General features: G+C 38.3%; 1 protein-coding gene across 4 annotated transcripts; it reads left to right on the forward strand.

Annotated features, from left to right (window-relative positions):
- Positions 1 to 1,334: 1,334 nt before the first annotated feature.
- On the forward strand, positions 1,335 to 23,573 carry LOC137128488 (solute carrier organic anion transporter family member 1C1-like). 4 transcript variants are annotated; one of them, XM_067506570.1, is made up of 15 exons: positions 1,335 to 1,716; positions 5,262 to 5,428; positions 8,676 to 8,817; positions 11,567 to 11,699; positions 11,886 to 12,007; positions 12,103 to 12,249; positions 12,456 to 12,554; positions 14,519 to 14,767; positions 15,034 to 15,198; positions 16,706 to 16,901; positions 17,463 to 17,628; positions 19,101 to 19,273; positions 20,844 to 20,908; positions 21,001 to 21,118; positions 21,598 to 23,573. In XM_067506570.1, the coding sequence occupies exons 2-15, from the start codon at positions 5,339 to 5,341 to the stop codon at positions 21,815 to 21,817; spliced, it is 2,085 nt and encodes a 694-aa protein (XP_067362671.1). In that variant the 5' UTR covers positions 1,335 to 1,716; positions 5,262 to 5,338; the 3' UTR covers positions 21,818 to 23,573. The 4 variants fall into 4 exon arrangements, with proteins under 4 accessions (XP_067362671.1, XP_067362672.1, XP_067362674.1 ...); XM_067506571.1 differs by lacking the exons at positions 5,262 to 5,428; positions 8,676 to 8,817; XM_067506573.1 differs by lacking the exons at positions 1,335 to 1,716; positions 8,676 to 8,817 and having other exon boundaries at positions 5,298 to 5,428.
- Positions 23,574 to 23,843: the final 270 nt, after the last annotated feature.

Genomic DNA, 23,843 nt, shown 5'->3' on the forward strand with positions numbered 1-23,843 from the left:
CTAGCAGCAAACAGATGAGGAGGAAGTTAAGGTGTCCATTGACCAATTCACAGGGGAAGGTCACAGCACACTGAGAGCTACACAACATGATGCAGATCCCCAAAAGACTCATAAAATCTGTATCCAAAGCTGCAGACTGACATGCTGTCATCTATCCAAGGAATATTGAGTACAACCATAAAACGACATTTAGGATGAGCAATGTTACTACAAGATGATGATGTCATTGTGAAGTAGATAAACTTATAGCAAAGGTGTGTAAGCTCTATGGACAGTGACCTTAAAGAGGAATGGCTGAAAAATTAAAACAAAACTTTTGTAATTCATGAGTGAATAAACAAAACAACAAAACAAAGGCAGATGCTTCCATACAGGCACTGGGAATGGTCTAAATGAACAGCTGTGTTAGACAATGCTCAAAGCCACGTTCAGCAAAAATTTAGTGAGGAGGATCTTCTCCCTCCTACAGGTTTCCACAGGCATAACACCGGATGCTAATCAGTCATTAAACAAAAGACAATGCATGTGTCATTCAGGTATGATGGATCTTGGCATTTGAGATCTTTAGTATTTGAGATGCTTTTGAACTCTGAGGCAAGGCCTTACTTAAAGGAAACTGTACGTGTGACCAACTTGCAGTTGTTGGAAGTGCCTGGTTTCTTTTATTAAATTACCATCCATTGTTTATCAGCTGATGAAAGTGTTCCCTTGCCCGAGTATGGCTAAATGTAGTGCGTCTGATGTGCTGAGACATTGTCTTTGTGTTTTCATCTACTCCCAAAGGGCAACTTCACCGCAGTGTCTCCTGTTGTTTCTGAACTTGAAGGCATCATGCACATTTCTCAGAAATGTAATGGAAATAATATCTAGTGCATCTAACTGATCCAGAATTCAATGATCACGTGCCTTTTGATAAAGTGGATATTGGCTTATTTAAGGTCCTATTAAGTAGTCTGAACAGGAGGGAGCCAGAGGCACAGAAATAAATCAAGCTGTGCTGTTATGGATATAGACGGTGTTTGCAAACTGCAAAATGGGTGACTGTGACTCAGTAGTCAGAGAAAAAACACTGCACAGGATTACTGATTAAATTATGTAAACCAAAACAATAAACAAAAAGATATTTGTTTTTGCAAAATATAAAAGCTATTTGTGTTCTGACAGGGAAAAGTAGCTTTGAAATGACGCCATGTTTCAATTGCAAAAAAAACCAAAAAGACATTACAGCATCCTTCTGACAAATGCATGACACTGTAACTGAATCCAGCAATGCTCAGTTGATGTGCGCAGCAATGAAAGAGGGATGAGGAGACAGAGGGGATTAAGGAGAGAGAGGAGGAGGGCGGGGGGCGGGAGGCAGAAGCAGAGGAGAAAGCGCCAGTGAAAGACCTGCGTCTCTCCGTGCCACCTGGTTCTCCTGAAGCCGGTCCATCTGCAGTCAGTCCCACCACAGCGTTTCATCGATACACTGCAAGCGGTGAAGACATGTTTGAGGAGATGACAACGTCTGTTGTGTGAGAGTTACCATGAAGTCTGCTGGAAATGAACTCTAAAGGTGCACGTCGATTTCAGAGAATTGACGATAAGAGTCGCCGCTTTTCCTCGATTCTCATCCACGAGAGAAGTTTGACCAGAGGTGGCCGGAGGGAGGTTACCCGCGTTTCCCATTGGCTGCTTAGTCTGTGTAACCCAAGCAACTGGTCGGAGGACGCTGAGGTGAGTGATGCTCTTTGTTGGACATCTCTAATGAAAAATGGTCGGTCTTTGGTAACATGTCGTTAAAGTCCAGTTAAATTTAACCATATTTAAAAACCTGCTTTCAATGAATAATCACCCTCCATAATTGAACTAGCTAATGTGTTTAAAGTCTTTCAGACTATAATAATATGTTTTATGAAGTGTGAAACATAAAACATCAGCTGTGTCTGCAGGGCATCCTGGGTGAGCACCCACAAAACAGCAGCATCTGGAGTTTAATCCATCCGTGTTTTCTGCTTGTCAAATTCTTGAAAATATTGTTTTAGTGAAAATTGCAAAAGGACGATAAATTATCTGAAATCATTATAGATGCCCCCCAAACTGCACACACAGTGCTTCTTTTATTATTTCAGCTGCAAACAGCTCCTTGGCTTAATCCCTGTACTCATACACTCATATTTGCAAGTGACCTTGAAATTGTTGTTCTTGATTCTTCAAGTACAAAAACAGTTGTTGGGATTTTGTTAATTTGAATTAAAATAACTAAATCATGTAGCACCAAACACTGGTGTGAGTTAGCTCTTTAACTGCTTTTTTATTGGTGGCCCTGCAGCGAGCAGTCATTTTAATTGATTGCTTAAATATGTTAACCATGCTGGACTGAGTTCAGCTGGTGGTGTCTGTGGCGATGTGTGTTTGTCCTTATTCACTCTGTGACTAAGGACTTGTTGAAAAGGAGAGGAGTCTTTATTATTTAATTTTTATTAACTTCATAATGAATTTGTATGATGTCCTTTGGACAGTTAAGCCTGTGAAATGTGGACATTAAATATATAAAGAGTTTCCAATATTTTCATGAAAACATATTGGACATTAATACATGTGCTTTACTTGATGGAATATTGTATGAATGAAGGTATAATCTCAGCGTCTTTTCAACATGATGCTGCCCTTTAGTAGTATGCTAGTGAGGATCCAGTGCAGTCAGCACCCCCTCAGGTGTACAGAGCACTCTATATAAGAGAGAATACACTATGTTAAAAAAATCACCAAATCAAATCAAGGAGATTTTTCTTATTTTATTTTACAGTTTGTGGTACAAACTGACATCAACCTAAAGGGAGAAAAAGATTTTATGCTTTATTCAGGGTGTAATAATCCTTATGTCTTATGGTTGAATTACATTTTTAACAACAATAAATGTCAATAAGCTTATAGCGACATGTGCACCAGGTGGTTTTCTGTAACGTCCTCAGATTTACCTTTAAGTCTGAGGAGGGTTGACATCAGTTCATGTTGGGTCCAGTTCTTCACATGGAATGAAATAAAAAGTTGATTGCACTGATTAGCACAGTGTCAATTCTTAAAATGATAAGCAGCATAAAGCATATTGGGTGTTATTATGAATGAATGTGCTTTTTAAGATCGTATATGGTAAAGATAAATTAAGTCCTCTTAGAATCAGATCTTGAATGAAGATCACCAGATGTGCTGTAAAGCTTCTGAAGTCAGTCGGTGCCTTAAAGTATCACCAACATACAGTTTTATGGCTTATTCGTGTAATTTAAACATTTCATTATTCAGAAGACACTAAATAAATGGTGCTATATAAAATTTCAAATTAACCTGACAACCTAGAGGCTAGAAATATTCGCTTCCATCCCAGATGCAGTTTAGTTCCTTAGGTCTGAATAAAGATGTAATTTTCTAGACATTACATAACAGTGACACATAAAATGTTATCAGTAACAGTACTATGGCAACAGCATAGTGAGAAATACTGGGTTAAGGGAGTATAAACATTGGTGGAAAAAATGAAAAAGTGGCTGAACAGCTCTTTTTTAAAAAGCAAAACCTGCTGCTATAGTAGAGCACAGCTTCGTATTGGCCAGCTTAAAACTGGTATTGGTCTAATGCCTGATAAGTAGGTCAAATCTGTTGTGATTAGCCAGCTTCTTCGGTCCGTCCTGGTCCTCAGAAAAATTATCCATTGCTGCCAACAAAGTGTTGCTTGTGGCACTAGTGGCAATCTCACCATCACAGAGATGGTGATGTTATTGTGCTAGCGTGCTTCATACAAACCCAGTCCCCTGGAGCTATTACATCCACTGTTTCACATGACTACTAATGGACTGATGGGGGAGGAGAGAGGGAGAATACATGTAATAAGGAATATGAATTTATCAGTAACAGTACTATGGCGTTAGAAAGGATTCATAGAAAAGGAGAGAAAAGGGCAAACAAAGAAGAAAGATCTACAGATCTACGTTAAGATCTACAGACTTTTCTGTCTGTCTCTGTGCCATGTTTTGTCATTCTGTGCCTGTACTCAAACTGATGCACCACAGCCTCTAAACTAACTAAACCCTTTCAGCATCTGAAACAATGTCAGATGTCTACTGTGCCCCTATAAGAAATAAGGCCAAAAAGTATGTAAGTAAATCTAAGAAAACCAAACATCCATCTGTCCGTCTATTATCTGTAACCATTCGGGTCTCCAGGCTATCTTAGGGACAACACAGAGAGACCCACACCGACAGACAACCATTCACACTCACATATACTCCTATGGGCAATTTGGCATCATCAATTAGCTAATATGCGTGTCTTTGGACTGTGGGAGGAACCACACGCAAGCATGAAGAGAGCACGTAAACGGCACAGAAATGCCACAGCCGCCTGGGGATATGCACCGTGGTGACCTTCTAGCTGTGAGGCGGCAGTGCTAAACACTCAACCACCATGCTGTCCCAGAAAAAAAGAAGATCTAAAATAAAATAAAGATTTGTAACTAAGACATGTGGTTAAATACCACTTATATTAAACAGTAACTACACATTGTGGTTTTTGTACCACATAGAGACTTGTTGGTATATGCTAAAACTCACTGAGCAGTGATCCTATGGGTGAGGAAAACACACTACTTTCTCACATTTCTCTAGTAGCGCAGTCAATGTGCAGATGACTGACAGCAGTGTGCATGTCATAGTATATAACAGAGCGACAGTGCTGTCAGCCATGGCAAGGATATGACACATAGTATTTATCATTTATGGGAATTTGGTTTTGGTTTCCACTCTCTTTACAAATCATTTCCACACCAACAGTGAGTGGCACACGGCCTCAAAGCAAGTTCACCATATAGCAAAACCAATTTCCTGTTGAGTTGTGTGTGATTTGTGAGTTGCTGAGGCTTATATGTACGTCTTTACCACACTTCATAACCCGGGTTGATACTTTAGTATATCTGGTCACATAATGTTAGTTACTGGCCAAACAACACAATAAAGAATGTAGCACATGTAGGATTGTTTAGCTTGCCGTTTTTAATACTGTGACTTAAATGGTTAACTGGAAACAAAAACCTTTTGTTCTGAAAAATGCACACGTCACTTGTGGCATTATAACACCGGCTGTTTTAGTGTGATTTAAGTCTTAAGATCTCTAGAACAAATCCAAGGACACATTGTTTGTGTGGCAGTCTCTCCGGCTTCCATGGACATGTTTCTGTTTTTGTGCAGAGGATGAGAAGTGGGTCACATGCTTGAATTATCCATTTGCAGGGTTGCATGCATCAGTGCCAAGAAATTGCATTACGTGGGAGATTTCTGCAAAGGAGACACAGACATATTACTGGAGGATGGAGGAGAGAGCAGGACGCACGCAGGAGAATGGACGCAGCGACAGTGTTGCCAGAGAACTGCGCTCGTCTTCCTGCACCAGCCTGAAGGTACATGGACTAATATGAATGTCTTGGTGAATGATATAGTGAAGGAGCTTGAGCTGACACTTATAGAGTTTCTCCTGTAGATGCTGTGGGCGCCTGTTACATGCTGGGGAGTTCCATGCTCTCCTAGTATGTACTGTGTGCTGAGGGAGCATGCCGGTACTAACTAAATAATCAAGTTTGAATAACAAGTCCCTTCCACGAGGGCAAAGAGTTACAACTAAAGTAAAAAACAACTGTACAGTATATTTGAACATGTGTCCTTTCAGTCTTAATATGAAGTTATAAGTTAGATGCCAGAGGAAATGAATCATGTGCCCATTCTTCTATTCATTTATACTGTACACTGTTGTGGCTTTCCCCTCAACTCCACATGGCCATAGTGTCCCTCCTCTTAGCTAAAACCTTTCATCGCTTGATAGCAGGTTTAGTAAAAGATAGTCAACTTTCATGTTCAGCCTTTCTTCCAAGATTAATTTGGAAAAACGCAAGGCTGCACACTGCTGACACTTCCTTCCTTTCTTTTGGTCACAACACAATAGATCCACTTGCTGTTATTGTCCTTTGTTGACGATCTAATAAAATGTGAAAGTTTTAAAGTTTTTTTTAACCTTAATCAACAAAACAGGTTCTGGATTCTCAATCATATCACATGATCTTAACAACAGTAATTGACCTTGAGTTTTAAAGTTTATTTTTGACCTTTAAAAACAGTTATGGAGCTGCCAATCATATCACATGAACCTCGTCAGTAGACAAAAAGAACAAGCCTTTTGAAAATTAACATGAAAAGTAATTATGTAAAAGTAAAACAGAATTAGCTTACTGCAGAAAGTAACCACAGCAGAATAGCATCCAGTAGGCCTACTGCTGCTATGTTGTTATTTCAATGGCTTCTTGTTGAGGTAGTTAATGAAGTCGGTAAATGTTGAATATTGTCAGTAAATGTTGACTATACTATGATATTTTATACACAGGAATTTGCTGTAGCAAAAGTGAGAAGTGGATTAATATAATGCCATAAGTGAATGACTATTTGTTATTGTGTATAGGGTGTTATAAAAGCAGGATTGTGTCCTTTTCAAAAAAGAAATGACTCAAGTATAAAATTAGATCCATAAAAACAATTTATGGATAAAAAAATTTTCAACAACCCTTTCAAAATGGCTTATTTTAATAATGAATCAACTGCCTCTTCAAGGCTACATGCCTATATTATGTATAACTCTGAAAACTGAAGACATAACAAAATTATAAAAAAAAAAATAGCTCAATCTGGGTTTGTGAATAAACAAACCTTTAAAGCTAATTATCATCTCAACTCAGCATGTGGATTAAATGTGGATTTTTCAGTGTAAATAATAAAGCACCCTTGGTGTGATGCAATTCTACATAGTACAACTACAATTACATATTTACAATTCTATAAGGTTAATTTTTCGTCCTCTTGTTCCACAAGAAAAATGTCTTCTGTCTGAGGGAACAACATTATAGATATTATTAATAGACCACCTCAGGCTTTCTGACCTTCTTTTTTTTCACACATCTCTAACAACCTTTTCAGAAAAAAGTCCAACCTGCTAAAATCGGCTTCTGCCAACAACATGAAAGTGGGAAAACCCTTAAATGAGATCAGACATTCTTGTTGCTTTTTCCTACATGAAAGTGATGTGAGACAATGGTGTTCATAATACAACAGCTTATCATAATACAGAGTGCAGTTAAGGACAAACTTTTATTTCTTCTCAGAATTGTTTTACTGTCCGGCTGGGTGGGACATGGCACCGCCATTTAATAATCAATGTTATTCCCTTGTTTTTGCTAATTCAACCAATAAGACTAGGATCGCAGTGCCACAATGTCCCACTTTTTTTCCCCCTTCATTTGTTGCATCTTAGAAGATCCCAAAAAGTGTCAGAGAGTTTCTAATGATCTTGTATTGCATACTGAATTCTGCTTTACATTTCAACATCACTGTCACACATGCAGGGTTGGAAAACCATGTGTGTGAGTGTGTCTAAATGTAGCAGACTCCTGTTTTAGTCTAAGCTTATTAACTGGGCGACATCAATGAGTTAAGAACAAAAGCAGGTCACATGTTGTTTTAATTTTCACACTGTGAATCTCATTTTTTATAAACTCACAAAGAGGCCACTGGTTCTTTAGCAAAGTACAGAATGAAAATGTCACAAACTGTGTTTAAAGGGATGAAGTAAACAAAGACATTACTCATTTTTTGCTTTTCAATAAGCTACAGTATGTTACTTTTTAAAAAGAGTTCAGTAGATATATGCTCCTTAATTAATCTTAATGTGGAATAGAACACAGAACAGAACTGCACTGGCAGCAGTGTGGAGATGTTCCCTTTCAAAGGTTTTGAGTGAGGCTCACCTTCCTAACCAATCAAAGGAGGTCATACCATGTGTCAAAAGATGACAAAAGGCCTCTTGTACATGCTACATCTAGCTTGATTCCTATTAGGCAAGAGGGGGGTACACCCTGGACAGGCCTCCAGATGCCCTAACAAGCCAGTTGGACCATCAACTGTAGCTCAACCTGTGCAAAAACAGTGCAGATATAGGGTCATTCTAGGTCATGTCAGCACGTACCTGAGGATCAGAGAATCATTTTGCTTATCATGAAGTCCAGCAGATTTATCAGCTTTATATTAATCAACTATTCATAGTCTTTTTAAAATGTAAAATGTCAATGAGGAAAGTGAATTTGTCTTTGAATTTGGACCTCGGTCATGAGTGAATGCTGTTTATAAGACATTATAGAGACATTGTACCTCTGTGACAACTGCTGATCTGGGCTCAGTCCCTCCCCTGCTTTCAGTCTCATGCATAGAACAAATTATAACGATACATTCTCTGTCTCAGATATGTTTGATGGCAGAGTTCAAAATGCCTGCTTGTGTTTTAACACTCATGATTAATTTATTATATTAAATGTCTGTAGCTCTAAACCCTATTATTCTTGTGATGCTGGCACATGTTAATTAGTGAACATTGGAGCTGTGAAATTAGGTTATTGAGTGAAGTTCATGCATTGTAGCCACCACAATGATGTCATACAAGTGCTTCCTTTTGTCAAATCTCATTGGAAAAAACATGAGAGAATATCACATAATCAAGTAGATTTTTTTCTGTAAGTGGTAGTTTGACTAAAGGCTACTGCGCCTATTAATGTAAACTCCAATCTTTGTTTCTTTCTCTTTCCTTCCCCTCATCTCACTCCCTTTTCACAGATGTTTCTGGTGGCTTTGTCCTTTGCCTATTTTGCAAAAGCTCTGTCAGGGAGCTACATGAAGAGCACAATAACTCAGCTGGAGAGGCGCTTTGACATCCCTAGTTACCTAATAGGTGTCATTGACGGGAGCTTTGAGATTGGTGAGTGGGCTCGCCAGCCACTACTGTTATTTTGTTGTTCTGTTTGCAGCCTCTGTGTCATGGGCTCCCCTCCTTCGCTCTTTCTGTATTTAGCATGGAAATATGAATGGGTTAAAGAGATGTTCAAGCTGCAGATAAAAGATTCATCAAGCTTCCAAGAAGTAAGAGCCGTGCATGTGTGTGTGTGTGTGTGTCTGTGGTGAGTCACAGTGTCGAGCAAGGACAAGACAGGCTTTAAGGTCTCCAGAATTTGTAAAGATCTCTAATGCAATCACTTTATTAACTCTAAAGTATTAATTCAATCTGAGTTTTCCCCCAATAATTTACAGGGAACCAGTTGGCATTTTCTATCTTTTATCGGACATGTGAATCAGCTTCAAGCAAACAGACACTTCAGGCAATACGAAAATAATTTGTTTGAAGTACAACACAAGCGTCCAAGCTCTGTGCTGAGATGTATAAGATATCACATGCACCATACAGCTCATTTTAAAGCTATGTTAGCCACTACTAGCAGATGACAGGCAAATTTCTGACTGAACTGTTTGAAGTCTCACTGTGCTTTAACTAAAGAAAAGTAGTGCACCGCTATAACTGTGGCCTACTCCAGGAATAACACATGACAACACCACATGAAAATACAATCAATAAGGTCTGAAATAGTTTTGTGAAGAAGAACATAAGGGTGGTTTATCTTGATAGTTAGATTTCCAGTTTCCCTACTTCAGCTGATTTTTTAAATGCTATGTAATCCTGAAACCTGGTCTCTGTTGTCAGCGTACAAGATTTCTCCTGGGGAAATGACATCCTGGCAGATTTCTCTAACCCCATATCCAGGTTTCTACTCAGCTTGATGCAACAGTGAATGTGTAGAACAAAAGGAAAGTGGTGGAGTGAAGTGGGTGGATGACTGGAGAGAGCATTGAATGAGGCAATGGCTCCTCAAATGAAATCAAGGCCAACTCCAAAAGAAGAACACAAAGTCTAAAGAAGTCTGTTTCTGCCATGTATTTATTTGTTAAATTTAGAAAGCTTTTGTTGTTTGAAGGTCTGTTCTTCCTGTCTTTCTTTCTTTGCTCTGAAACGCACAGGAAGAAAAGGAAAAAAGTCAGGAAACAGCATCTTCTTTCATTATTCAACCATCTTTATAGAACAAATCTGATGTGCAGCCTGTATACACACATTTCCTGGGTAAACTGACACCTCTAGGTAACATGCAAATGAACTGAGTAAAAAACATTATTTGACCAAAGAAAAGATTTTATTTGTGGAAATGGGCAGCTGGTTTTCAGATCTGGATGACAACACTGCCATACACAAAGTCTACATACTGTATGTAACCAGTGGCCCCTGTTAACAGGGAGGAATTCTTCATGACATTCAGCAGAATGTGTTCCCAGACTGTATCTAGGTCAGTTATGTAAGACTAATCCATTCAACTGGAGTGTCACTCATAAGTTAGAAATTATAATACATAGCAACAACTTGAGACCCAAAGAGACAGGATTCACACAAAGGTAAAAGTTGTCATCCACTGTCACCCTTCCTTCTTTAGTGGACACAATGGCAGTGATCAATAATTAACATGTTTCCTCAATAACACTGTGGCACAATGAGAAACCACCTGATTTGCTGATAGAGGAATATGCCTGGGGAAAACTTGAAGATCACACCTCCAGCACAGACCTCTATCCCTCCATCTCTTGGTCTTGTCAAAGCTGCTTCTCTTGTGTGGCCTAGACAACAAGGATTTTCTATAGGACCGTTGCCAGGGCAACATAGAGGCAGATCAGGGCAGCATTAAGAGCAAAGAAGAAAGGAAAATGGAAGAACTAAACGAGGAGTGCAGAACAGAGGGGAGATAAAGAATAAATAAGTAAATAAAGAATAATGAAGCAGAGAAAGGAGAGTAGAGAGACAATGATGGATGCTAATCATATCAAGTAGATGGGTGCAGCTCATTTGCCCCATTTCACATATATGCACACTTCTAAATATGCTTGATTAATCATTCCTGGACGTTTGGCAGGATTTGATTTATAAATGTTACTAATACACATATGGTTCTTCAAAATAAAAAACAAAAACAATTTTAAAAACGTCACCGGAAACAATGATCTGCTTTACACATAGTCACTGTACTGACTACTCTTGAGCATTAGCTCATAACTGACATTCCTCAATGATGGTTTGTCTCTCACACAATCTCTCTCGCACACACACATACGTGACAACAGCTAAATGATTGTTAGATGCTTTGACGTCATGCTATCAAAGGAACAACACAATAGAAAAAGGTCAGGCAACCTGGCATGAGCTTGTCTTTCTAGCTTATCTGTCTTCCACCTCATTTACAATTGAGTTTCCATGTCACTGACCATAGACAAAATGCACTAGCAGATGACAATAGAGACATGACCACATTCCCATCCGGCAATGTTTTTATGCGAACACATTTGCTGCATTGGTGTGAGAACACAACCTCACCTCCCTTTTAACTTTTATTGCAGAGGACATCCTACATGGTCACATCAAAAGGTCTAGGGAACTATTACAATGATCTGTATGGCCTATACAGAAATCATGTGCTGACCTATTATAATAACTGTTGTTGTTGTTATTTATATTATTTAATATTATTATCAAATTTATTATTATATTCATGTATTTAATAATATCAATTTCTGAGACGATAGTTCCATTAATTCACTGAATAAAATCTAACATTTCTGTCCATGTCATTCTCCAGGTAACCTTTTGGTGATAGCTTTTGTCAGTTACTTTGGGGCCAAGCTCCATCGTCCAAAAATCATTGCAGTGGGTTGTGTACTGATGTCCATTGGCACCTTCATCATCGCTCTGCCTCACTTCATCATTGGACGGTGAGTAAAGGAGCCAAGAAAAGCAGCACAAGAGCTACACCCTGTTGGTGCATGTGATTTTTAAACTCTACATCCGGCGAAGCAAATGTATACATTTACTGTATTTTTTTTAACCAGTGATAAATCTAGTGAATAGTTCATTTAATCAGTGTCACCTGTTTTTAACAGTTTAATTTGCATTTGCAGTTATAAATATGAAACATCTGTGAGGTGGTTAGAGAACTCAACCCTCAACCCTTCTCCATGTCAGGTGGGTTCACCGGCAAACTTGAGCCAGGATGATAAATTGCCTGAAGTGCCAGCCACAGGTGTGTGCGCGCACACACACACACACACACACACACACACACACTTACTGTATATAGACTAGAAAACACGTCTGATTACACTTGCCTTTGCCCAGGTTGTGAAAGCGATTCAAACCTGTCAATGTGGATTTATGTGCTCCTGGGAAATGTCCTGCGAGGGATTGGAGAGACGCCAGTTCAGCCTCTTGGCATCTCTTATATAGACGATTTTGCCACGGAGGAGAATGCTGCGCTTTATGTGGGTAAGAAAATCATCACTCAGGGACCGAGATATCACTAATAGTATTCCATGAACATGATTTGCATGATTTGAACTGTAATTTCTAAAATGTAGAACAACACTCTTGCACCTGTTTCACTTCTCAACCTTATTATCTTAAGTATTAGTACAGGGAGTCCTAATTAATTCCTGTGTTACCTATGTCTTTGTGTGTTTTTTATATCCTAGGCTGTGTCCAGACCATTTCAGTGGTTGGCCCTGTGTTTGGATACTTATTAGGCTCTCTTTGTGCCAAAATATATGTGGACATTGGGTTTGTAAAAATGGGTGAGTTTAAACACAACTCTTTTCTGAGTATTTTAGAGCCAGACGGTTATGTAAAGTTGCAGACTGTCTAGTCACATTTGATGTCATTTTGCTCATCCTAGAGTCATTAATAGCGAATGCAAAACAATCTAGAAACCATTTGTTTGGAAAGATTTGTTTATTCTTACATAATCTTACATCATTTTGGATCCTACCCATCACAGAGAGCTTCTTAAATTGCATGAAGCAATAGTTAGGTTTGTTCTGTCATTTTAGCTATGAAAAACGCTAATAACATAGAGCAGAATATGTGAAACACTTTGTACACTTTTCTACACTTCTACAAAGAAACACAGATGTAAATAATGGCATTAATGATCGCAGAGTTGGAGTCTTTGAATTGGGCCTACTTGGTAACTGCCATGTTGTTGTGGCTTGAGTAGAGCAAAGCCATTCTCACTGTTTTTAGAAACACCTGTTCCTTCCCTGCCATTACAGGTCAAAACATCTGCTCTGCAAAAGGTCATTTGATTCATGAGACTGAGGCATAATGGTTTCAGATATACCAAGTGGATCACAGTCAGTGTGTGCATAATTCAAAGACTCGGAGCAGATGCACAGGTGGAGCAACAACTAGCTAATGAATGAGGTCAAATGAGAGAGAAGCAGGACTATGGATGCAAAAACATATCAAAAAGATTTGAAATAAATGAAGATCTGAATAGCAAAATTTCAAAATGTATTACCACTGAATACCTTTACATTTTGAATACTACTGAATTTATAGCGCTGACATATTTGACTAAATGTATGTGCTGTGAATTCCACATTGTATAATTCTCAACAGTGAAATTAAAACTGTGGACTTTCATTAATCTCGTTTTAATATATTTTTTTGAGATTGTAAAATTCAGAAAAGGAAACAACGTCTCATGTCTCTGATAACACATTTCCTCGTTTCGACTCTGCTCATGTCTTTTTTCTTGAATTCCTTCATGCATCATTAATGTGAGAGAAAAGGATGCAAAGAAACGTACAAATTGAGGGAAAAATTGAGGGGAATTGGGATGTACCCTGGGTTGAGCGAACCGTAATAATTGCATTTGAGACTTGAGATGCAGTTTTAATTTCCAGCCCTGTCTTTTTTTGAATGGAGACCTGTCAGTGTGTATTCAACCTCCCACCTAATGAGAGCTACTTTTACTAGTGTACTGCATGTCCTGCTGCTGAGACTAGAGAATAATGGGAACCTATTAAGAAAAATATTATAATGGCTCTTTCCATTTGATGGAGAGAGACATTGTGATATGATGATGATGCAGCTTGAAGTAAAGTTAGATACAGAATATTCTTTTACCAAAATTAAAAATGTACATGGATTGTTATAAATAATTTCTGAAATGTTGTGAATCCAGACTATTAACCAAATTGAATATGTAAACAGTAAATACCCCAAAACATTCTTGTGAGACTGTAGCCAAAATCTTCTCAGTAACTAATTATTTGGAGAAGCACAATGGAGCAGTAGAGCTGCTACCTCATAGCTAGAAGGTTCCCAGTTTGAATCTACCAACTGGCTGTGGCCTTTCAGTTTAGGGTTTACAAAATTCAAATTTCTATGTAGATTTGGTTCCATTCATGCCAGACAACAACCAAAAAGAGTGCAAAAGAGGGAAAGAGGCAAAACACAAAGAAAGGAAGGCAACAGAAGAAGGTCTTAAGGGAGAACATTCAAAAATAATATTCAAGGCAGAGCAAATGGATGAAAATGAGAGTGGGAAAGAAGGAAGCTATAAAACAATAAAAAACAATAAAAAACAAAAACAACGATAATCAAAAGAAGAAATATTCAAGAATATGAAGTCAGCTCAAAGGTCTGATTTAAAGGTATGAAATAATAACATTAAACATTCACTAACTGATGTTAGTGAATCTTTTTTATGACCATGATTGATTACCTCTCACCCTCTATACCCTCAACACAGAAACCATCACCATCACCCCAGCAGATGCCCGCTGGGTGGGGGCCTGGTGGCTGGGCTACCTCATAGCTGGGGTCATCACCCTACTGTCTGCTATCCCATTCTGGTTTCTGCCCCGCTCCCTCCCCATATCTGGGTCCCGAGGCCTAGAGAAGTGCGCACCGGAGCAGACAAGTTTCATTAAAGGCTCAGACCTTTTGAAGCACAAGTATCCAGCTGAGGAACATACTAGTTTTGTAGAGATGGCCAAAGGTAAGGATGGATTTATAGATTTGAAGTAATTAAAAAATAAATTACGACATTTATAAGCTCTACAGTAAGCTACAGATGTTAGCTAGATGGCTGATGAACTGCTTAACATTTCTTTTTATTATATAATTTAGATGGTTTTTAAATTTGATTCACTCATAATTAAGAAAATAATGAATGGTTTATATTGATCCAGCTACTACATAGGGTTGATATAAAGACATGGTGACCTAGCATATGTGTAAACTCAAGTTTTTATCTCTCTACAGACTTTATTCCAACCCTGCGAACTCTGCTGGGACACCCTGTGTATGTGACCTACCTGTGTGTGACAATCATCCAGCTGAACTCACTTATTGGCATGGTCACATACAAGCCCAAGTACATTGAGCAGCACTTCAGACAGTCTGCCTCAAAGGCCAACTTCCTGATGGGTATGGGATGTCTGCCATTCGTATGGAGCTAATTCGGTCTTCATCCTGTGAATACGAATCCTCACACACACAAATGTTTTTTGCACTTTCTTGGGGCAATAAATAAAAAAATCCACACACGTATAAGCCGATCACATCGCTGTTCCTCCAGCCAATCAGAGAGCTGTGACTTTTGAACTCTTACCGCTTAACATAAACAAGACGGAGCTAAAATGCTAGCAGGACCTCCAGGGAACATTCCGGTTAATGCGATGGTGAGTTAATATTTAACAAACTTATCTAATCTTAATGGTGTATGGAATTAGTAAAATATGTAGTTTATTTCATGACACCGTACTTGGAGGAGGCTAGTTAGCAGCAACTCCCTGCTAACTACGTGTTAATGTAGTTGCTTAGTTAAATAATAGTCCATCAAGATGTTTAGTTTGTTAAATATGAACTGACCTGCACATTAACTGGGATGTCCCCTGGAGGTCCTGCTAGCATGTTAGCTCCATCTTTTTTACATTAACTGTCAAAATTCAAAAGTCACAGCTGGTCTCTGATTGGCTGGAGGAACAGCGATGGCTGATTGGCTGATATGCTATTGATTTTTTTCCCCCCACAGTCACGGGAGGAAAGAGCAGAAAACATTTGTGTGTGTGTTTGTCAAAGAGTGTCTATATGCACAAAAATGTACAAATGTGGTCCGATTTGTATTTTTGAGTATTGCACAAATACTCAAATACAAGTACAAAAATTATTTACAATGCATCTAAAGTTAATTATAAACTAAATCATAAAATACAGATACGAGTATTTATTCCACCAAATTAGCTCCATACATTAGTGTCACATAACCTACTATGTCTTCACATAACACACCAAGGGAACGCTCTTCTGCTTTGGTTGACATTGCATATAGGAGAGAGATCTTAAATGTTCCTCATTAGCGCAAATTAGTTCTATTGTCAAGTGTGTACACAACATGCACTTTTACTTACTCTTACTTAAAACCATCTCACCAGTCAGCATTTTCAATTAATACATTTTATTTTACAACCAGAACACTACCTTTGGAGAATAATGTTAAAGAAATGAGAAACTGGGTTGGCTATGATCTAAGTTAGCAAGCTGAATGCCACCTCTGCAGAGACGGGCCTTTGTGAATACGAAAAGAGTTTTGCATATGAAAAAAAATATCTAATGGAGTTAATAACACATGATAAAACTATCTAGCTTAATGTAAGTCTCATCAAAGTAGATGCCAGTACTGACCAGACCTTCTGCATATGAAAGAGAATGTAATATTAGCGACCAGATAATGATATGGACATCAATGATATGGAAAAGATCACATCTTCATTTTTATTTAAAAATTTAAAAAATGAAAACGCAGAGAAGGAAACTTTTGATTAATGTAGTCTTATTTTTCCCATAAAAGATTCCTTGCATGTGCTACTTCAGTCAAAAATATTTTTGATAATATATTAACTTATATGGGTTTGATTGTTTCTCGTAATGTTAGGTGTCATCAATATCCCGGCTGTGGCACTGGGGATGTTTTCTGGAGGTGTATTAATGAAAAGGCTGAAGCTGAACATCATGGCTGCAGCCAAGTTTGCCTTTGGCACGTCTCTGATCGGTTACTTCTTATCGCTGTTCTTTTTTGCAATGAGCTGTGAGAATGCCAAGGTAGCTGGGGTGACGCTTTCATACAACAGGTGAGTCACACATAATTATTTCGTATGTCGGGGTTAATGACTACACATTAGTGTCTGTAAAGTAGACAGCAGAACAAGTAGGAACCCATAGAGACACAAGCCAGACGTAGCCAGAAATAAAATGTGTGTTTGCTCATTTCACCACTGACTGTTAAAACCGAGGTTCAGCAGTAACACAAGCCACACTGCTGACATTGATCAGAAGCACCATGTAACACACTAATTAACCTCTGTTGGATGTGGGGAAGCTGGCACATACAATTAAAACTAACCACTGCTTGCGATGAATACAATTATCTGTTTCCTAATGCTCTTTAACTTGTAATTTACTTGAATAATTAAATGAGCAGCATGTAAAAAGAGTACTTGAAGGTGTGGCACTAGGAAAGAATAAAATAACTATTTGATGGTAATGTTGCCTCCTTCAGTGTTGTGTGCTAAGTTGAGTTATTTTAAACTACTAGAACAACGTTTACAGTATGCCAATAATAATAATATTATAATAATCATAATCATAATAACATCTCTCACTTTATGTTTCTCTCACTCTCTTCTCCCCAGCATAGATACAATTTCTTATGATAATCACTCATTGTCCACAGCCTGCAACTCATACTGTTCTTGTTCAGAGAGTGACTGGGACCCAGTCTGTGGAAAAAATGGCATCACATATGTTACTCCCTGTCTTGCTGGCTGCACCAGCTCTGCTGGCTCAGGGAAAGACACAGTAAGTTGACAAGGTCCTTAAACCAAAATAAAAAAATACACATGATAAACGACTATAATAAATACTGTCATGTGTATATTCTATCACTGCACTTTCTGTTTAGTTGATCCCTCTATTGTTACCATAAAGACCTCTTGACTTTTCCATTTAGTCATTTGACAGAAGCTTTTATGCATAATGATTTAAAGTCAGGTACAAACCAATCAAAAACAAAAATAGTTGCATGTGCCTCATGAGATGCACGTGCTAGAGCAGAGTGGGCAGGAGTGATTGTAAACCTGCATGAGGAGGTTCACGTAAATAGGTGCTGTTGTTGAGCTTTGAACCTTATACAGGCAGCTACGGGAAGCCAGTGCACAGATCTGAAGAGTGTGTGTCCTTTTGGAAGACTGCAGTATGAGTTGGGTTTGCGTATTCCAAAAGGTATTGTTTGATTTTTCTGATCTAGAAATCTGCAAACCTGAGAGACACGGGAGAGTCAGTAAAGCTCAGATGGTCGTCAATGATGACCCCCAGATTTAAGGCAGAATTGGTGTGAACAATCAATGAAGATCCTATGTTGATACGGATGCTGAGTTGTATTGAAGGTCTAGGAGGATAGATAGAAGCTCTGTTTTGGAGAGACTGAGTTGATAATGGCTTTCTCTGATCCAAGCAGAGATGTCAAGAGTGACATGCAATGAGACAGTGGAGACATCTGGTGGTAAGGACAGGAAGAGCTCGGTGTCATTGGCATAGCAATGATAGGACAAGCTGTGTGAGTGGATGATGAAACCCAGGCATGTAGCACAGATGGAGAAGAGGGGAGGGCCACTAACTTGAAATCCCCTGTTGAACCAAGAAATCACTTTCAAAACAAACTTTCAAAAGTCTGTAACATGAACAACAAATGCTTTAATGTAATAGACAGCTTCACTTTTCTGAATTATTTAGTTTGTAGTATGTGCACAGTATGTGAGTGCTATCAGAGAAACCACATCGGGCTCAGCCTTATAATCTGACCAAAGAGTCATTTAAAAAATATGAGATTATGGGCAGAAATTCAGATTTAAAACCAGGTATGCAAGTATAAGCATTGCCTGTCAAAGGTTTGAACATCTCTAAGGTTCTATTTAATTATTCAAAATGTATTATATTGTACACCTTTCTGGCTGCAATATGCTGTATTACCATGTATTATGCATGTATTACTGCATTTGTGAATGTACAGGGGGCCTGGTGGCTCAGTGGTAGAGCATTGGGTTGGGATAAACAAGGCCGTCGGCTCAAATCCCACCCCACCAGGTGTGGCCACGCCCAACCACCGAGGGCCACCTTGGTGCAGGTCCCGAGTCCGGTTAAAATGGGAGGGTTTCCACACTCCTCTGTGGCGACCCCTGAAGGGACAAGCTGATAGTCCAGTGCATTTGTAAATGTGTCTATGTCCTGCTATACACGTTGAGCTACCTGTGTGACTACGCATGTCTCTCCAGGTTTTCACTAACTGCAGCTGTGTCGGTGTGGCTGGTAACCTAACAGCTCAAACAGGTCAGTGCCTTAACACAGACGACTGCGACAGGATGTTCCCATACTTCCTGGCTCTCTCTGTCATCACTTCCTTTATCATCTCCCTTGGAGGGACACCAGGCTACATGCTTCTCATCAGGTCAGATTCAAGTCAAAAATATAAATTGATTTTAACTATTGCATGTGCCTTGTTCATACTCAGATATTAAAGCCTCTCACACTTGATAAAGTCTACTAGCAGTGCAACTTATAAAACTTACGATCAGCAAGTTAACAATACAGCTAAACAGAAAGCACATGTTCCCACTTCTAATGTCCTAATCTGCTGTTTAGAAAGTTTGCTACATTTGCTAAAATGAGGAAAAACTTCACCACTTCACCAACACAACCGCACATCGATCAAATCTCATAAGGGATTATACAGTTCTTGTGAAAGGTCTCCAAGATGGGACACACAAGTTTTACGGTGGAATTTCTCAGTACGGAATCATGATGTTGTGTTAAGAATGACAATAAATGATACAATAAACCTGTCTTTTTCTCACTTGCTACAAAGCCCTTCGGACGCAGAAGAAATAGGATGTGACAATCAATGCTGCATCTCTCCACTAATTTTTCTCAAAATGCTTGTCTGTAATTGCAATAGCAAAGGGTCAGGGGAAAGAAACAGTGAGATTGGTATGGCAGGGATGGAGAGTTTTGTATGAATTGTGGCATGTGGATCAGTACTGAAGCTTCCAAAGCTCTGAGATGTGGATAAACCACAGAAGTGATAGAGGATGTTTTGTGTTATTGGCAGGACACTGGCTGTTCTGTGTTGTTGTGATATAATTGAATTGTATTACTTTGTTTTTCATCAATTATGTTTCTTGAAGGGAACATTGATAATTACTAAACATTAAACTAATAATGCATGTGACCATAGTTCGAAGGACCTCATGCTAATTAACTGAATGGATTCATGGGTTATTCTTGCTAGCTGAAGCTGAAAATATATTTCAAATCCCCTTGAACACAATGTTTCTTGATAGATGAGTAAGTAAGGAATATTCAGGGACTGAAAGCTATAGGGGATATTCACTCCCTGGACTCACTTTAATAGGCCCCAGAACATGCACATCCGAGTTTTTGATGGGAAGGTGGAGCCTGCTACAACCAGTACAATATTTGAAACAGCATCATTATGAAAGAGTTGAAGCAAATATTTTATATCTATAAACAATTTAGTGATTTACTGTAGGTATTGCATTGGAATACATAGAGTTTATGTACATATTTTTAAGCCCAATATCATGAACTGTGAACAAGTTAATGATTTGTCTGTCCCACAGCGCCCTCTGCTGTGGGAAAGCCCACCTACCCTCTTACAGTAACACACATACAGTCTTCTAAAGCCAGATCAGCGGATTCTGCTGGAATTTCCTGGTCTGACGTAAATGTCATCACTTTTTCAATGTTTTTTTTTTTATTGCCCTTTTTTCTTTAATGTCTCCACAGTCCCTTAAATTCTAAAATCATCAAATCATAATTAGCTTTGAAGAAATGACAGAATGCAAGGTTTACAGGAGGAAGAAAAGAAACAAATATAAAAGCCCATGTATATATGCATGTGCCCATTGGTCCAATGCATTTCCTATGACTTAACCGTTTGTGTTGTAGACACTTATTTTAGTATATCCTGAAAAAACTTTTTTTTTTTCTTAACACAGGTGCATAAATCCACAGCTGAAATCGTTGGCTTTAGGTTTCCATTCGTTGGCAACACGTACCCTTGGTAGGTCTCATTTTACTGGGCATGAACCCTTGACTCATCTCAGCAAGCATGATGTTTCTGTTTTGACTGTTTAAATGTTTGTTATCCTGCAGCAGGGATTCCTGCACCCATTTATTTTGGAGCAATCATAGACACCACTTGTCTAAAATGGGGTCAGAAGAGGTGTGGAGGCATTGGAGCCTGCAGAATCTACAACACCACTGCCTACAGGTACTACACATGTGCATGAGACTTAGAGGCAATTTGAGTTATGGCACGATTGGTGCAATTTGCTGAAGATTTATTCTTGACAGAATTGTAAATGCTGAACACACAGATATGTTATGATTTGTGGGTGATTTACACTTCATTAGGATGTTATAAGAATTAATATCCAACCTCAAACAAAGATCTATAAATTAAAGACCAAAACGATTTAACTGTAGACTTGCACGACAATCACCATGTTTTTTCATTCTGCCTAGATACTTTCATAAATGTCTGTACAGAGAGAGAGAGAATGAATTTACCACTTTCTGACATTGCTTGGTCTCATCGTTAGTCCTCTGAGTGATAAAACAGCTGCATCTTGTTATCTTTTCCACATTCCAGTTTTTTTCGCCGTTCCATTCAGATTATCCTTCTGTCTTGTTTGACATCTTGTCAAAAGAGAGCTGTGACATAAATAATCCTTTACTATTTCTTCACAGGATAGCATACCTGGGTCTGACTCTGAGCCTGCGGACTATCTCGTTCATCATTTGCATCCCAGGTTTCATCCTGCTCAGTCAGCAGCTGAAAGTGGAGGAAAGAAATGCCATTCATGTAGCTCTGACCAATGGCGGAGCAGAGCTGGAGTCGCTCAGGAAGGAAGAGTTTGTCATTTCTAACTTGTCAGATAACAGTACAGACAGAGAGACACGCCTGTGACAGGTCCAGCAAAACGGATCCTGTTTGTCTAAATCTCTCTCTCTCTCACACACACACACGTGACCAATTACAACCCCATATCCACACCCACAGGTTGTAGAGAGATACACACACACACTCGTACACACATGAGATTTCCAGGGAATCCAACGCTGTATCCAATCATCTGATATAGAACATAAATTCTATATTTGTACTACTGAACCTGTAAAGGCTTTGCGAATTTGACAGAAATTTGATATAACTGAAATCTTTCTTGAATGTACATATTACTTTTTCTTATAAAGAAGACTCTTAACTACAGTTGGTTTTGGTGACAGAGGATTAGACAGGAAATACGACTGGTTAACTACTGCAAAAATGTAAAAACATAATTCTAAACACCAGCACAAATAAAGCTGCCTCTTGAAGAATTTTCTTTTAAATGTTTTTCTTCCTGACAAACAGAGTTTGTTGGTAAAGAAGAAGTGTCCTTAAAAACCAGAGGCACAACTTTAAATTTCAACACAAAACATGATAAACATTGGGACAATTAGGCCTTCAAAGAGACGGGAATTAAAAAAGAAGCAGATTGTTGTGGATGTTTGAACATGTATTTCATTAAGTTTTAGACCTGACAGTTGTTAATTTGACATCTGTGCCTCATTCATGCAACGGTTACCTCTAAATCATGTGTCATCTGTCATTTGCTGACGGAGTGTGATTTTGATATTTAAACAGATAATACATCCGAGTAACATTTTCTTTATACTCATTAATAAAAGCATCATTTCTGATTGACTGTAAAATGTTTATCTGATTTAAGCCTTCATTTTTGTCTTTTTGCGTTGCACTTTGTGCTGTGCTCTTTCTGGATGTGAACATATTAATTTGGTGTTCATGCCAATTATCAAACTGTATTTTGGTGAGACCTGCTAATTCGTTTGTCTAGTGAGGATTTCTCTGATTTCAATATTGAGGCAAACTGAAGCAGAACCATGTATTTTTTTAAATATTTTAAGCCAGACCCATGGAAAACACAGTAAACTGAACTGATAATTGGGATTAGACTGAATTTGCTCAGAAATCTGAATTGGTCTGAGCTCTAGTATCACATAACCTTTGTTTGACACAAATAAGTCTTTGCTCTTGTGTCAGGTTGCCTTAGATTATATCCTAAGACAAAATATGTATGTCTGCAACACTAACATAAAAGTAGATCGAGCCTTTCCTCAAAAGAACCCAATGCATATGAAGTGTCTCCACAGAAAGTGTGAATTTATGTTGCTGATGTTTAAAATCTGCCACAGAAGCAGCCACTGCTGTTATGTTTCACAAGTGTATCTGTTTGTGTATGTGAACTTTTTTGTGTCTGCATGAACTGTGTCACATCCCACAAACATGTATCATGGTCTATTCTCAGGTTTTTCAATTTTAATCTGAAACAGCTTCGTCCTAAAATCACATTTTATTTCCATGAATTGTTATATTATACAAAGCTGTTGTAATTCAAATAATAACAATAATATTTATGTCTTTGTAGATGTAAAACATTATTTTGTAAGACTTTATTTCCAAAATGAATATGTGCCATTTTGTTAAATTACAGTATGTGGTGACTGTATTGTCTTTTGAAATCAGGTTTATTTTCAGGCACAGCACTCAGACAGGTATAAAGGAAGGATGTCATTAACTCAATAATGTAAGACATATACTTGCATTTAAGAAAACAGAATGTAAATAATTTTCTGGGATTATTTTTGTAAAATTCTAAAGAATATCATACATGTAATACTGAAATAAAAAACTTTTAATATCCAATCAAATTATGTCTTGGAGTCATTCATTCATGCTTATGCATCCTTACAGACATTACTTAACAAGGACACGGGAAGATAACCGATTTATTAAACAAAATGTACTACACCCACTTAAAAGGCACATCACATGGATTTCTGTCTACAGCAAAAATATACCAATATTTGAAAAAGAAATGCTGCTGTTGTGAGAAGTGACTGCAAATATAAACCCATGCAATAATTACTTT

Source organism: Channa argus, chromosome 6, assembly GCF_033026475.1.
Source record: "Channa argus isolate prfri chromosome 6, Channa argus male v1.0, whole genome shotgun sequence".
Lineage (NCBI taxonomy): Eukaryota > Metazoa > Chordata > Actinopteri > Anabantiformes > Channidae > Channa > Channa argus.

Excerpts from the sequence above, each read along its gene's own strand:
- LOC137128488 (XM_067506570.1), top strand. The coding sequence starts at position 5,339 with ATGGAGGAGAGAGCAGGACGCACGCAGGAGAATGGACGCAGCGACAGT. Across the intron at positions 8,818-11,566 it reads TGACGGGAGCTTTGAGATTG|GTAACCTTTTGGTGATAGCT; the intron begins GTGAGTGGGCTC and ends GTCATTCTCCAG. Across the intron at positions 15,199-16,705 it reads AAAGGCCAACTTCCTGATGG|GTGTCATCAATATCCCGGCT; the intron begins GTATGGGATGTC and ends TCGTAATGTTAG.